Below are 17,098 nucleotides of genomic sequence, written 5' to 3'. Positions count from 1 at the left end.
ATCAAATGCTGGCGGCGAAAGAATTAATATGTTGCAATTTTAATAATGTTGAAGAATTTTCTCACAGTAATTGGAATGTTAAGTGTATAATTGTCATCTTGTCACAATGCAGTAAATGATCCCAAATAGGCTTAAAGGGTTAGTTCACCCAAAAATGAAAATTCTGTCATTAATTACTCACCCTCATGTCATTCCACACCTGTAAGACCTTCATTCATCTTCAGAACACAAATTAAGATATTTTTGATGAAATCCGATGGCTCAGTGAGGCCTGAGCAATGACATTTCCTCTCTCAAGATCCATTAATGTACTAAAAACATATTTAAATCAGTTCATGTGAGTACAGTGGTTCAATATTAATATTATAAAGTGATGAGAATATTTTTGGTGCGTCAAAAAAACAAAATAACGACTTATTTAGTGATGGCCGATTTCAAAACACTGCTTCAGGAAGCTTCGGAGCGTTATGAATTAATGGATCTTGAGAGAGGAAATGTCATTGCTGGCTATGCAGGCCTCACTGAGCCATCGGATTTCATCAAAAATATCTTAATTTGTGTTCTGAAGATGAATGAAGGTCTTACAGGTGTGGAATGACATGAGGGTGAGTAATTAATGACAGAATTTTCATTTTTGGGTGAACTAACCCTTTAATATTTTTTTTTGTCTTGGCTATTAAGTTTCTTTAAGAAACAAAATAGTATTTTTTAAGATAAATTGTGTAGATCTGTTACTTTAATTGTAGCAAATCCGCAGAATTTGAATTTTAGGCGCGTGCGAACTTTCGTGTAACTATAGCAACAGGAGCCTATCGCTTTATTGTCATTTCATATAGACTAGCAAAAGGTTATTATATGACAGACTGTTTTAACAAATGCATAAAATGCAGCGCGTCTGCACGTGTCGTGTGTGTGCTGATGCAGACTTTCACATGAGCTCCAGTTTCTCTCATTAGGACCCGAATTATAACAGAAACTCCATTAGCGCGCGCTTCGGGTTCTCCAGCTGTGCACGCGCTTGCGCTGCTTGATCAAACTGCGCGCTGATGACATTATGAGAGAATGGCTCTGTGTGCCGATGATGATGATGATGATGATAAGCGCGTGATCGCATCTGTGTCGGACTTTATCAAGGGTCAGCGGAAGCGAGCGCGTGCGTCTCGTCTACCTTTGATCTCGGTGTGCAGCTCCAGCGCGAGCGAATGAACGGGATGATTTGAGGCTGATGCGGGTTTGTGCGCATGTTAATCCAGGTCAGAGCCGTTATAATAGAAGCTCTTTTGTTGCGGCTCTCTGGCCCGGATCGGTTTCATCTAATTGTGGGTCTCTCTGTAATTGAGCACACCGTCAAATTCGGTTCGTTCTCGCAAAACTTTTCTTCAAGTGCTTCGACAAGGAGAGATTGTGTCTGATTTCACCCGCGTTTCGCAATCCGGCTTTATTTCCGCACGCAGATTCCGTGTTGACCACATTCTTCTGATTGTACATCCGATGCAGGCCGTCATACGAGTCCGCGGTCAACAAAGGGGGGCGTCCATAAAGAGCCTTTGACCAGTGAAACCCGAGATCCTAAAAGCTTCTCTTGAGTCATAGAGGCCGAGGAAAAGTTCACTGGAGCTTCACATCTGACGGAGAGATGACTAGACTGCCAGAGCGAGCGGAGACGCGGTGAGGAGCGCGCGCGTCTGGACGAACCAACTCACGGACGTTTTGTGAAGTTTTGTGCGGCTCTTGGCGCGTGCGCGTTCTTGGCATCGCTTGGCTCACAGATGAATGAAACTCAATCCGCGTTAATCTGCTGCTCTTTCTAGGAGGTATATAGCGGCGCTGCGCGCGCCATGGACGCGCATTGAGCATGTCCGCCGCTCGGCGAGCTTCCGACAGCGTTCCGACAGCGTTCATCCGGCACCATGGTGGAGCACAGCGGCCTGGACATCATGTGTCTGAACAAGTACGGCCCCAGTTCCTCCTCGTCGTCGTCCTCGGACGCAGAAAAGAAACTTTTCTCCAAGCTCAAGGTGAGTTTGACCAAGCGGTACCCGCAGAAGAACGCGGAGACGCTGAGCGCGCAGTACGGAACCAACCTGCTGCTGATCGGCGTGTCCGTGATGCTCGCGCTCGCGCAGCACGGGCCGGCGGTGAAGGAGGAGCACCTGCTGACCTTCATCACGGTGCTGATGCTCGTGCAGCTCGTGTGGATGCTCTGCTACATGATCCGGAGGGAGCGCGAGCGCAGCCCGCTGCCGGAGAGAGACGCGCACGCGGGCACCAGCTGGATCCGAGGTGCGTCAGCAGCGCGTTTAATTGACGCCCTGCTCTGTGAGCGTGAGAATGATTGTCTGTTTGATTGTCGCCGTTCAGGGGGGCTGACGATGCTGGCGTTACTGTCGCTCATCATGGACGCGTTCCGCATCGGCTATTTCGTCGGCTATCATTCCTGCATCTCCGCCGTGCTCGGAGTCTATCCCATCATCCACGCGCTGCACACCATCTCTCAGGTGAGCGAGCGCGCATCTGTCACGCGCTTGATTTGTTTCGTTTCACAGCAGTTAATGTTGCAGAGTTCTTCAGTTTCAGATGTAAAGACATTATTCGGCTCAATAACTGTGAATGTTGCGAATATTAGTTCAGCTTCACTGATGTTTGGGTTTGCTCTGATCGCAGGTGCATTTCCTCTGGTTCCACATCAAAGACGTCATCAAGAAATATGAAACCTTCGAAAGGTACAGCAGATGCTTGATTATAATAATTTAACTAATACATTTATGAGTGTGCAGTTATATTCTTCTTTATAAATCTTGTTCCTGAAGCTCCTCCACAAGCTGTGTTTGATCTCTCTCACACACACACAAACACACTCACACACACACACACACACACACACACACACACCAAGAGTCGACATTACACAAACAAGAACAGATTTTGTAATCTGACTGTAAGGCTCTTATTATCAGGCTTACAAGTTCAGTAGTCTCTGTCCATCTCTGAGCAGGTGTGTGTGTGTGTGTGTGTGTGTGTGTGTGTGTGTGTGTGTGTTGAGCAGGTTCGGAGTGATTCATGCCGTCTTCACGAACCTGCTGCTCTGGTGTAATGGAGTGATGTCGGAGGCCGAACATTTCCTCAACAACCACCGGAGACGCTTGATCGCACTGGGATACGCCAATTTCTCAACAGGTGAGATGAGTGTGTGTGTGTGTGTGTGTGTGTGTGTGAGAGAGAGAGAGTGTGTGTGTGTGTGTGTGTGTGTGTGTGAGAGCAGTGTTGGGGAAAGTTACTTTTAAAAGTAGTGCATTACAATATTGCAATATTCCCTAAAAAAGTAACTAATTGTGATACTTAGTTACTTTTTTATGGAAAGTAACGTGTTGAATTACTTCTGTGTTACTTTTCCTCGTCTGGGCTGTTTGTTTGTTTGTTCGTTTGTTTTTATAACAACAAAAAAAGATCTATTTTTGGCAAATGTAAGGCCCTTTCACACCAAAAGTGAAATTAATAATCCTCAGGATGAGAGAAATGCAGATTCACTCTTGTACAGTAGAGGGCGCTGCTCAAACAAGCCTTTCAGCTGTGCTGCAGATCTGGTTTGAAGAATAAGATACAGTAGAAGTAAATGTATGTTCACATTTAGTCTAGCACTAGTCTACAGTAAGCATCATGTTCACACACACACACACACACACACACACACACACACCTCGATGTCTCTCAGCGGTCAGTCAATACATGTGAAAAAGTAACTTATATATTTTGTTTTAAATTTAAAAGTAATGCATTGCTTTACTAGTTACTTGGGGAAAGTGTGTGTGTGTGTGTGTGTGTGTGTGTGTGTGTGTGTGTGTGTGTGTGTGTGGTCAGCTGTCACGTCACTGTTGAACTCATTCTGTGGCGTGACTGAATTCATCAGTTCTGAGAAACATCACAATCACTTGTTCATTTTGCGGACGCTTTTGTCTGAAAACAGCTCGAAGAACAAAACAAACACAACAACAAAAGCAATCGATCCTAAACTGACGGTAACTCAAGACGTGCTGCTAAACCAACTTCAATAGACTGACGTATGATGAACTGTTCTGAGGTCAGATCTGAACGCTTTAATACTGAACAGACTGTTCTCTTTTTAAAGAAGATTATTGCAGTAACACTTCAAAAATGTGTGATGGTTATGAAAATATTATTGAAACACTTCACAGTTAACAGGTTAGAGATCTAGAGCTGCTGATATCCTGACAGCTTTGAGTAAATGATGACAGAAGGAGGATTTTAGGTGAAATGGTCATTAAAGCTGAAACTGAAACACTCATTTACTGTTCAAAACAAGATTCAGTGAGTTCTTTCTATTCATCAAAGAATCCTGAAAAATAAAATGTTTCCACAGAAATCTGAACTGTTTTCAACATTGATAATAATCATAAATGTTTCTTGAGCATCAAATCATCATATTAGAATGATTTCTGAAGGATCATGTGACACTGAAGACTGGAGTAATGATGCTGAAAATTCACAGGAATAAATTACACTTTACTATATATTCACATAGAAAACAGCTGATTTACATTATAAGAATATCTCACAGTTTTGACTGTATTCTCTTATTCTGATCAGGAAGCAGAAGTTTTTGTTGGTCTGCAGTAGTTTTGTTCTGAACTGAATCGACTCAGTCTCTAGATGGCGTCAGAGAGTCATTCTTGTCTCTGTTTATTGGATTTCTTTCAATTCTAATTTTATGTAAATTCCAATTGACTCTCTTCTAATGATGCGTTTCCACAAATAATAACACTGTTTTCGCTTTACATTTTACATTAGTTCCCATTTCACTTCACACTTCGTTAACTAGTGGACCTTATTTTAGTGCATTAATTAACTGAGAAATACATTTGTTACAGTATTTTTTTTTTATTATCTTTGTTTATATTAATTAATTAAAACCAAACTGTCCACTGTTAGTTCACGTTCACTCGGGTGCATTAATATTAACTGATACAACTTTTTATTTTAATAATGTATTAGTGTTGAAATGAACAAACTATCACAGATGGATTAGGCCTTAGTTCACTGGAAAAATAAATTTCTGGTGTTCATCTTGAGACAAAACAATGACTCAAACCTGTTTTAAGATCCGTCAGTGCAAGTTTAGTTAAAACAGCTCAAACATGCATTTAGTCTGGGACTAACTTAAGCCTGGTCTGTGAAAGCGGGGGTGAGATGAATAAATGCTGTAGTATTTTTCATTGTTAGTTCATGTTAACTAATGCAGTTTTCTCTATATTTTAGAACATTCTCTCTATATTTTAACACTCCAGAAATGTTCATTCTCAGTATTTTTATCTTGTTTTCCAGCACTAAAATCTAAACATAATGACTTCAGATATGAAGTCTTATCAGAAAAATGATAATTTTTCATTAATCAAGACTGAATATCTTCAGTAATTTCTCTGTATCTTGATTTAAGAATGTTTAGATATTTGTGCTGGAAACAAGACAGAAACACTGAGGAATATAAAGTGATAAAGTGGATCTGTGACGAGAACCTCCATTCGACATGCTTATTTTCAGATGTTTCTGCATAATCTGATGTGTGTGTGTGTGTCTGCAGTGGAAGTGGAGCCTCACTGTAACTGCACCACCAGCGTCTGCTCCATGTTCTCCACCAGCCTCTACTATCTGTACCCCTTCAACATCGAGTACCACATCTTCGTCTCGGCCATGCTGTTCGTCATGTGGAAGAACATCGGCCGCACGCTGGACCGCCACAGCAACCGCAAGCGCCCCAGCACACGCAGTCCGGGTCTGCTGCTCGGGCCGCTGCTGGGTCTGCTGGCGCTGGCCAGCTCCGTCACGGTCCTGGTGGTCTACCTCATCCACGTGGAGAAGTCGGAGCAGACGCGCGAGGCCGCCATCTCCATGTTCTACTGCTACGGCGTGGTGATGCTGGCCTGCATGTGCGGCGCGAGCGGCGCCGGCCTGCTGGTGTACCGGGTGGAGGACTGGCCCATGGACACGGGTCAGAACCCGTCGCGCACGCTGGACACGGAGCTGCTGCTGGGCTCGTCGCTGGGCTCGTGGCTGATGTCCTGGTGCAGCGTGGTGGCGGCGGCGGCCGCGGCGGGACGGAGCTCTCCCAGCTTCCGCTGGACCTGCCTGGCGTACTCGCTGCTGCTGGTGCTGGAGAAGTGCGTGCAGAACCTGTTCATCGTGGAGTCGCTGTACCGCAGGCGCAGGGAGGACGAGGCCGCGGCGCCCGAGATCTTCTCCGTGACGGCGCCGTACGACGGCATCGTCAACCGTGCCTACGAGACGCAGGACAAGCGCTGCGCTCCTCTGGACGCGGAGCAGAGCGAGAACAGACAGGGCTTCGGCCGGAAACACGCCGACGGTCCGCTTCCCGCGGGAAACCGGCTCAACGTGACGGCCGGGAGGAAGAGGCAGATCCTGAAGAACATCACCATCTTCCTCTTCATGTGCAACGTCTCGGTAAGAAGCGGCGCAAAACGCGCGTTTACTGCTCTATGGAAGCTCGTTTGTGCCACATAAGAAACAAAAAATATACTAGTATATCGTAATTAAGACCAAACTATGATGCAAAATCATAATTATGAGATAAAAGGTTTAAATTATGAGATGCCAAGTCATAATTATGATATTAAAAAGTCAAAAGTATGATTTAAAAATTTTAAATTATGACATACTAAATCAATCATTTTGACTTTTTTTTTTTTATCTCATAATTTTGATATCATAATTTGGACTTTTTATGTCAAATTTATGACAATTTGTCACTTTCATTTTTTAAAAATCTCAGTGTTTTAGTATGTCAAAATTTCTCATAATTATCATAATCTCATAATTATTACTTAATATTTCATAATTTTGACTTTTTATCTTAATTATGATTTAGTATCTCATAATTATTACTTATTTCATAATTTTTTACTTTTTCAGTTATGATTTAGTATTTCATAATTGTGACTTATAAGATACTTATGAAATACTAAGTAATTTTGAAATAAAAATGTTTTTTTATATCATAATTATGATGTAGTATTTTTTGACTGTCAATTTCAACTTTTTATGTCAAAATTATGACAATGTCATACTTTCATTTTTTTTTAGTATGTCATAATTTGGACTTTTTATCTCATAATTATTACTTAGTCTCTCATAATTATGTCATAATTATTTTGTAGTATGTCCATTTCAACTATCATAATTTTGACTTTTTATTTCAATTATGATTTAGTGTCTCATAATTATGGCTTAGTATGTCATAATTTGGACTTTTTATCTCATAATTATTACTTAGTATCTCATAATTATGTCATAATTATTTTGTAGTATGTCCATTTCAACTATCATAATTTTGACTTTTTATTTCAATTATGATTTAGTGTCTCATATTTATGGCTAAGTATGTCATAATTTGGACTTTTTATCTCATAATTTTGATGTAGTATGTCATAATTTCGAGTATCATTATTTGGACTTTTTATGTCAAATTTATGACAATTTGTCACTTTCATTTTTTTAAAATCTCAGTGTTTTAGTATGTCAAAATTTCTCATAATTATCATAATCTCATAATTATTACTTAATATTTCATAATTTTGACTTTTTATCTTAATTATGATTTAGTATCTCATAATTATTACTTATTTCATAATTTTTTACTTTATTTCAGTTATGATTTAGTATTTCATAATTGTGACTTATGAGATACTTATGAAATACTAAGTAATTTTGAGATAAAAAAAAAATTTTATATCATAATTATGATGTAGTATTTTTTGACTGTCAATTTCAACTTTTTATGTCAAAATTATGACAATGTCATACTTTCATTTTTTTTTTTGTATGTCATAATTTGGACTTTTTATCTCATAATTATTACTTAGTCTCTCATAATTATGTCATAATTATTTTGTAGTATGTCCATTTCAACTATCATAATTTTGACTTTTTATTTCAATTATGATTTAGTGTCTCATATTTATGGCTAAGTATGTCATAATTTGGACTTTTTATCTCATAATTTTGATGTAGTATGTCATAATTTCGAGTATCATTATTTGGACTTTTTATGTCAAATTTATGACAATTTGTCACTTTCATTTTTTTTTAAATCACAATCTTTTACTATGTCATAATTTTGACTATCTCATAATTATTACTTAATATTTCATAATTTTGACTTTATCTTAATTATGATTTAGTATCTCATAATTGTGACTTATGAGATACTTATGAAATACTAAGTAATTTTGAGATAAAAAAAATCTTTTTATATCATAATTATGATGTAGTATTTTTTGACTGTCAATTTCAACTTTTTATCTCATAATTATTACTTAGTATCTCATAATTATGTCATAATTATTTTGTAGATTGTCAATTTCAACTGTCATAATTTTGACTTTTTATTTCAATTATGATTTAGTGTCTCATAATTATGATTTACCAAAGCATGATTTTGTCTGTGTTTGGCAGAATTGGCTTTCCATATTAAACTGATCAATCACTCACAAACGAACATTCTGTCGTCATTTACTCGTACACTGAAGAAAACTGGAATAGAAACAATTTTCACTCAAGTTATGACAAGTTATGCTTTGAATTAAACGGACTGAAACAGTGTTTTGTTTTGAATTAAGTATTTTTTTCTCACCCCATTGGCAGATATTTGTTCTTCAAATGTGAATTTTTCATTAATCAAGTCTTAATATCTTCAGTCATCTTGATTCTCCAGTAAATGTGTCTTGATTTAAGAATCTTTAGATATCTGCGCTGGAAGAACATGATTTTTGCAGTGCAGCTTGAACATTCTGCTAAACATCTTCTTTTGTGTTTCACTGAGGAAAGAAGCTCATACGTGTTTGAACTAGCGAGTAAGTGACGACAGAATGGACATGTTCAGGTGAATGTTGTCTAACCACAGCAGTGATGTTTTCTCTCTGGTTCAGTTGTGGATTCTCCCGGCCTTCGGCTGCCGTCCGCAGTATGACAACGCTCTGGAGCAGGAGACGTTCGGCTTCAGCGTTTGGACCACGGTGCTGAACGTCGCCATTCCCATGAACCTCTTCTACCGCATGCACTCGGTGGCGTCGCTCTTCGAAGTCTTCAGGAAGGTTTGAGCGTGCGTCGAGGATGAATCACGTGACCGAAACACAGTACGGACTTCATCTGGTGCTCAAATACTCTACAGACCGTCATTCTCCATCCGTAATGAGGGATCAGTGTGTGATGATCATCTGATCAAGTTCTCATGGATTTGATTGGCTCTTAAAGACGTTCTCAGGCCTGAAGATTCTTCACACACTCCTCAATGTTTACAAACCACGTCTTCAGCTGAACAAGGACGATGTTCTCCAGCGGGATTGAATCCTGAATGATTTTAGTACACTGTCCGATTGGAAAATCCTTGAATCTTGCAGGCCATCGACCTAAAACTAGTGCATATTGTACTTCATCTTTCAATCTTTTTTTGTAGTTTGTCTCGGTCTGTTAGAGAAAAAGCAGCGTGAAAACACTCTGAGACATAAAACACACGAATCATACCAAAACTGAGACTCTCCGAGATCTCCAGCGATTTTCTTCAGATGGTGTCGTTGTGTCGCTCGTACTGCGGAGCCTCGTGCGGGAAAAATATGTATATCGTGGGAAGAAATGATCAGTTCCCATGCCGTGTGCGGCTCCGTTCTCTTCAGACGTGTGTTTCTGCAGCTTTAGCACATTATGTGACATATAGCCCACGTTCTGAAATATGTTATAAATGTATCTCGTCTGCATTTCTGTTGGTTCTCACACCCGTGTGTGTGTGTGTGTGTGTGTGAAGATCTGCGTGACTGAGAGACCGACGGCTTTTAAACGCTCCTACAGGGAGAGAAATTAGATTTCATCCGTGCATTTATGGATTTAATGGGACGTTCAGCTGGGATTCTGCAGTGAATATATTATTCATGGTTTTGCAGGAGGATGATTGTTTGATTTGGAGAATCGGTCTGAAGTCCAGATGCTCTTCACACACACACACACACACACACACACACACACACACACACACACACACACACACACACACACTTTCTGCTCCAGCGGTTTGTTCTCACACCTGCTCTTGAATGTGATTATGGAAAGTTCTCACGTCATCCGTTGGAGGAAGTTCTTCAGTCTGAGCAGAAACGAAGTGAAATCGCTCTCTTTCAGATGTAGATGTTTGACTGTCGATGTTCAGCAGACAGTAAACGACTTTATCATCAACCTTTTTTTGTTCTTTTTTAGAAAAACGCAACAAAACACACAATGAAACGCACAAGTGCAGCACAACGAGAAGATCTGTGGCACAAACCTTTTCTGTTTGTTTATGCACTTTCACCACAAATGAATAATGTGTGTTATCTTCAAATAAATAAATCCTCTTGATGTAAACAGGCCAGTGGCTTCAGAGCTTCTTTGAAACATGAAATCAACCTGAACGTTCCTTCATCATCGCCTCATTCATCCTTCACTATAATACCAGTTTCTCCATATAAACGTGTGTTTGTTCTGCTGTGTGTGATTTATTCCTCAGACCGTCACGCTTTCACTGCTGGATTTACCGCAGCAGATCTCTGAAGCCGAAGCTCATTATGAAGTCAAATCTAAACATTTATTCAGACTGTGAGTTATTAAAGCATCAGCTTCAGTTTCAGGCTGAAGACACTCGAGGAACCGTCTGTTCTTCAGTTGTTTTCATCACCTGCTAAAGATGAAACATTTCAGGTCAGTTTAACTATCATCATTTATGGCGTCTCATCTATTTGAGTTCATTTTTTTAAGCAAATGAAGGTATTTTGAAGAATGTTTGGAGCCGAACAACATCGAACCACATTAACTGATACATGATGTTCTCGTTTTCCAGCACAAACATCTAAAGATTCTTAAATCAAGAAACATTTACTGGAGGAGCAAAATGACTGAAGATACTAAGATGGCAGATATTTGTTCTTGTTTTAAGCTCAAACTCACTTCATTTTGACGCATTTCTCTGAATATCTTCAGTCGTTTCTCTTCTACAGTAAATGAATCTTGATTTAAGAATGTTTAGATATTTGTGCTGGAAAACACTGAGGAAGAACATGATTGATTGATGTCAGAAAGTGGTTTCAGAGTTGGTGATTCATTATGAAGACAGATTAAGACAAACATTAATTTCTTTAAGAACATCATCATCACTGATGAATGAGTCACAGTAAGAGCAGGATCTGCTTCAGATCCCAGTGAAGATCAGGGTCAGTGTGCCTCTGTTCTCACATCAGTGAGGGAAAAGCCCTTCAAACACAGATGTGCTCCAGCAATCCCACAATCCCCCCTGGCTGGATGCATCTGGATGTTTGTTTGCTCACACGACACTGAGTCCCAGAGTGAATTCAAGAGCATCTTCTCGCGCTTCGAGTCTCCAGCAGCACCTGAGGCCTGTGACATTACAACAGCAGTCACACATATCTGAGTCTGCCGCTGGCGGTTCACTGTCCAATCCCTGACCTTTTCTGTCGAGCACGAGCACGAGCACAGACTGATCTCTGCTCTGACAGACTGCGGATGGATCGAGTCGCACTGAAGTGCAGTTGTCTGATTCTCCGATGCGCGTGAACGCCTGTGGGCGGCGCTCGTGTCCGCCGCTGCATTCATTGAGTATTGTTGCACTGATTTGAATGAATCAATCTTCAAAGCAAAACTCCCGCGCGCGAGCAGTGAACTCTCATATGAGGATCGCTCTGTGACGAAAATAATGCTGTTTTAGTTTGTCATTTTTCTTGCATTTTGTCAAATATATATATATATATATATATATATATATATATATATATATATATATGATGGTAAAAGAACTTCACACATCTCGTCTGCATTATATTTCATGGATTACCAGAAGCATGCAAACAATATGAAATACAAAAATAACAACGAAAAAGGTAATATAATTATTGAATTGTGTTCGTGTGTGAGGCTGTTTTCCGCTTGTGATTCTTTTATTCATTCACTGCATTTCTAGATTGACATGAATGTGTGTATTTCTCTCTCTCTCTCTCTCTCTCTCCCTCTCTCTCTCTCTCTTGCTCGCTCTCGCTCAAAATAGCAGTGCACAGTTCCCTGGCGCTCAGAGAGGTCGGACTACCGTCGAGCACACACACACACACACACACACACACACACACGCTGATCCGCGCGCTCGGATCATCTGGACCCGCTCGGTGTCGGATTCCCTCTTTGATAGTCCGTAATGCGGGACGCACCGGCACCGGAGACCGCGCGAACGCACGCGCTCGCACACACCCCCGATGGCGACCCGTGAGCGCGCCGGGACCCAGCATGCCCAACCGAACCGAGCCCGTGCCGCGGGAGATGCTGAGGCGCGCGCTCACCGGATGCCTGCTGTCCGTCCTGATCCTCTGGACTCTGTTCGGGAACATCCTGGTGTGCACCGCCGTGCTGCGCTTCCGCCACCTGCGCACTAAAGTTACGAACATCTTCATCGTGTCGCTGGCCGTGTCGGACCTGTTCGTGGCCGTGCTGGTGATGCCGTGGAAGGCGGTGGCGGAGGTGGCCGGGTTCTGGCCGTTCGGCGCCTTCTGCGACATCTGGGTGGCTTTCGACATCATGTGCTCCACCGCGTCCATCCTCAACCTGTGCGTCATCAGCGTGGACCGCTACTGGGCGATCAGCAGCCCGTTCCGCTACGAGCGCAAGATGACCCCGCGCGTGGCCTCCGTGATGATCGGCGCGGCGTGGACTCTGTCCGTGCTCATCTCGTTCATCCCCGTGCAGCTGGACTGGCACAAAGCCGCGGAGTCCAACGCCACCGGGCCGGACGACGGCGACAACTGCGACTCGAGCCTGAACCGCGAGTACGCCATCTCCTCGTCCCTCATCAGCTTCTACATTCCCGTGGCCATCATGATCGTCACGTACACGCGGATCTACCGGATCGCGCAGATCCAGATCCGGAGGATCGCCTCGCTGGAGCGCGCGGCCGAGCACGCGCAGAGCTGCCGGACGAACCGGCTCGCGTGCGCGCACCACAGCAGCCTGAAGACGAACTTCAACCGCGAGACCAAAGTTCTGAAGACGCTGTCCATCATCATGGGCGTGTTCGTGTGCTGCTGGCTGCCGTTCTTCGTGCTCAACTGCGTGGTTCCGTTCTGCCACAACAAGCCGTCCGCGGGCCTCCCGTGCGTCAGCGACACCACCTTCGACGTGTTCGTGTGGTTCGGCTGGACCAACTCGTCGCTGAACCCCGTCATCTACGCCTTCAACGCGGAGTTCCGCAAGGGCTTCTCCAGCCTGCTGGGCTGCCGGAACCGCTGCCGGACTCCGGTGGAGACGGTCAACATCAGCAACGAGCTCGTGTCCTACAACCAGGACACGCTGTTCCACAAGGAGATGGCGAGCGCGTACGTCAACATCATCCCGAACGTGGTGGACGACACGTTCGACCGGATCTCGCAGCTTTCGCGCGACGACAACGAGGAGGAGGAGGACGACGTGTGCACGGACTCTGTGTGCGATCTGGAGTGCGAGGCGGACGGTGCGGAGCGGCACGCGCCGTTCACGCCGAACGGCATCCGCTGACCGTGAGCGCGCACCGCTGCTGGACTGTGTTCGCATACTGTTTCTGAGCAGGTGTATGTCGCGCGTACAGGTGTTGACACATGACCGCGCTGCTGTGGAGCCGGTGAGTCGCGCGCAGTTATCATATGATGATGGTGATTATTATTATTATTATTATTATTTAGTCAGTCAGCACGATCAGAAAAGAGAAGTTAAAGCAGGACATTTACTGCTGTTAGTGCCTGAAACCCTGTAACTCATTAACTGGACAAGCAAAATGACTGAAGATATGAACTCTTGTTTATGAAAATATTGAAAAATTAGATCTTTGTTTTAACATTATGTTTCTGACTCTATTTCTCATTCAGATTTTTGGTCTTGTTTTAAGCAAAGACTTATTTATTTATTTATTTAGTTTTTAAAAATAATTTTCATAAAACAAGACTTAATATCTTCAGTCGTTTCTCTCCAGTAAATGTTTCATGATTTAAGAATCTTTAGATATTTGTACTGGAAAACAAGACAGAAATCCAGAGTCTTTACAGATATTAGATCTCACTTCCGGTTCACTCGTCACACATGGAAGTTTCCTAAACAAAACAAATGAATTATATTGTGAACAATCAACCCAAATAACTTCATCTGAATTCAAAATGATGAAAAATAAGCACACTGAGAAAGTTGAGACCTGCTTTCTGCTCACCGATTCCATATAGAGATACAGATGTGAGACACTTTATTTTAGTGTTATTGTTACATGTATTTACTATAGTAATAACTATAAATTATGCATAATTACATGCAACTAATCCTAAAGCAAACCCTAATCCTCACCCTATAGTAAGTACATGTAGTTATTAATATCACACCTTAAAATAAAGTGTAACTGATATATGATATGTTATCATTAGAGGTGTAACAATGTATGTGTCACAATATATCACAATATGTATCGTGTCTGGTTCACCTGACAGATTTAATGTGCCACCAAATATACTCAGCTTCCATGTATATGAATTATTATTAATAAATGATGTATGTAAAACTGTAAGTACACTTTATTTTACAGGTCCACATGTGTTCATACTGTGTACTTATTATAGCAATTATAATAACAGTGTAATAATGAGGTACTAACGCATGAACTCGCCTCATATCACCAGAACTGTATTGAGTACACTGTAAGTACACATACTGTAAAATATCGTGTAACTATAACGTGTGCAGTCAGAGGTGAAGCATGTGTGTCTAACAGAATTATGATTATTTCTGTTCTGCTGCCAGCGACCAAATCCAAGCTTACCAAATTTGGCATTTTAATGATCAGTACTGTTTATCATATGAGTGAGAAGTAATAATTACAAAAAAAATACCATTTTAACTCTATTTTGGCTTTACAGTAATTTTAGATCAGTGTTGTTTATCAAACTGAATCGTGACATGAGTGTTCTGCTACACCTCATGATATTATCTATAAATCAGATGTTTTGGCTTTTTCAGTTCGACTCTCCCCTTCCCAGCGAACATGTTCAAGAACGTTCTGACAACGTTCCCATTAAGTTACAAAAATGCAATTTCTGAACATCCAAAACACCCAGTTTTAAAAACGTTTTTTCATGGTTATATGAATGTTAATGTATCATCCTTCAAACATTATGGGATTGTTACTTTTGAATGTTCTCTGAACGTTCTGAAACAAGTAGAAACATTTAAAAATGGTTTAAATAAAAGTTTCAGAATGATGTATAGATAATATTTTTGTGCTGATGTTTTGATAGCATCATTAAAGCCCGGATAACATTGAATGAACGTTCTATTAACGTTACTGGAAGAGCGTTTGTATGTTGAGAGAACCTTGACAGAACGTTCCGAGAACGTTTCCTGTTAGCTGTGTTATTAACTTTCATATCGTTTTCCACGTGTAAATGCGACTTCACCGGATTGAAACTCATTTCATTCCAATATTTGACAGTATTTCCGATTCCAGCTGCGAATGAAAGGTCGAGTCAAACGCATTGCATTATGGGATACACCGTGTTGCACATTTTGGCAAATGCAGCAGGTCATGTGGCGCACTGCACAGTGTACATACGGCAGAAACAGTATGAGATCCGAACACAGCTTCCTCTGTCATCATCATCATCATCATCACGGTCCGCGACTCAATCCTGCTGGAGAGATTCTACAGAAGCGCGGCCTTATTCCGTCCGTAACTGAACGGCCTTACACCGAGTGCAATATCCCAGAACTCTGACCGACTCCGACCGCCCCGACATGCCAAACCACTCAAGTGCCCACCGGACCGACTGTACCCCCCCTTCACCGACCTGCGCAGGCGCGGGACTCCCGCCAGAATCAACACATGAGCTCATAACTCTTTTATAAAAGCATTTATTTATTCCTTTCTAGAGGTCATGTGATGCTGCCGTTGTTTATGAATGAACTGAGATTTGTTGTTCACTGCAGAAAAATCATGTTCCTCCTCAGTGTTTCTGTCTTGTGTTTCAGCACAAATATCTAAACATTCTTAAATACATTTACTGGAGAAGAGAAATGACTGAAGATCTTAAAAAGTCTTAAAATGAAGTGAGTTTATGATTAAATCAAGAACAAAGATCTGCCAATGGAGTCAGAAAAATCATCTTGTTTCCCCTTCTTAGTTGAAACTCACTTCATTTTGATACTTTAATCAGAAATCAAGACTTACTGTTCCGTCCTTCTGCTTCTCCAGTAAAGGGATGTTGATGTAAGAACGTTTAGATGTTTGTGCTGGAAACAGAAACGCTGATGAAGGTGTGAGGCTGTCATCATGTCGTGTTTGATCGTGAATGTCTGAAGATCTGTTACAGGACACGTTTGATATCGTGATGCTTTATGATGTTTCATTACTGTAATGTTTATTGTTTACATAAGCGAAGCCTGTAGATTCACTGTAATGAACCGTTTGTTCAGCTAAAACCATGAGCAGTGTGTGTGTGTGTGTGTGTGTGTGTGTGTGTGTGTGTGTGTGTGTGTGTGTGGGTGTTGTTTTTCTCACTCACACACATGAATTGAATGTACACTAACAGTCATGTGCACAGATGTTTTTCAGTAAAATGAGCATTAAAATGTCATATCTTGTACTTGTTGCAGGTGTTTCAGTAGGTCAGGTGTGTGTGTGTGTGTGTGTGTGTGTGTGTGTGTGTGTGTGTGTGTGTGTGTGTGTGTGTGTGTGTGTGTGTGTGTTCACTGAAACTGGAGAGCACTTTCTCTGTCTGGACGTTGTCTGTCCTGTGTTGATCGAAGAGGCCAAAAATGTAGGTGTATTTCGGCTCTGACGCTCTTGAGAATTCATTATGGTAGAATTGATTTCATTAAACAACACTTCATATCTTCAGTCGTTTCTCTTCTCCAGTAAATGTGTCTTGATTTAAGAATGTTTAGATATTTGTGCTGAAAACAAGACAGGAATCAGTTTCTTTCAGTGTACTGATGCAGTTAGCACTGATATCTCCAGTAACGTGATGTTACAGAG

General features: G+C 41.6%; 3 protein-coding genes across 3 annotated transcripts in view; 2 read left to right on the top strand and 1 right to left on the bottom strand.

Annotated features, from left to right (window-relative positions):
• Nucleotides 1-1,025: 1,025 nt before the first annotated feature.
• On the top strand, nucleotides 1,026-10,425 carry otop1 (otopetrin 1). Its single transcript, XM_048188975.1, has 6 exons — nucleotides 1,026-2,283; nucleotides 2,362-2,498; nucleotides 2,665-2,723; nucleotides 3,047-3,177; nucleotides 5,597-6,474; nucleotides 8,958-10,425. Exons 1-6 carry the CDS (start codon nucleotides 1,911-1,913, stop codon nucleotides 9,126-9,128), a joined length of 1,749 nt encoding a protein of 582 aa, XP_048044932.1. The 5' UTR covers nucleotides 1,026-1,910; the 3' UTR covers nucleotides 9,129-10,425.
• The window catches only part of slc2a9l2 (solute carrier family 2 member 9, like 2), a 49,759-nt gene continuing 36,334 nt past the window's right edge, over nucleotides 3,674-17,098 (bottom strand). Inside the window, exon 14 of the transcript XR_007184666.1 lies at nucleotides 3,674-3,697. The gene's annotated coding sequence lies outside the window, so the exon portion shown is untranslated. The remainder of the gene's footprint in view (nucleotides 3,698-17,098) is intronic.
• Nucleotides 12,154-16,947, top strand: drd5a (dopamine receptor D5a). Its single transcript, XM_048188983.1, has one exon. It carries the CDS (start codon nucleotides 12,346-12,348, stop codon nucleotides 13,603-13,605), a length of 1,260 nt encoding a protein of 419 aa, XP_048044940.1. The 5' UTR covers nucleotides 12,154-12,345; the 3' UTR covers nucleotides 13,606-16,947.

This window comes from Megalobrama amblycephala, linkage group LG4 (assembly GCF_018812025.1).
Source record: "Megalobrama amblycephala isolate DHTTF-2021 linkage group LG4, ASM1881202v1, whole genome shotgun sequence".
NCBI lineage: Eukaryota > Metazoa > Chordata > Actinopteri > Cypriniformes > Xenocyprididae > Megalobrama > Megalobrama amblycephala.
This window is presented reverse-complemented; position numbering and strand designations above follow the sequence as displayed.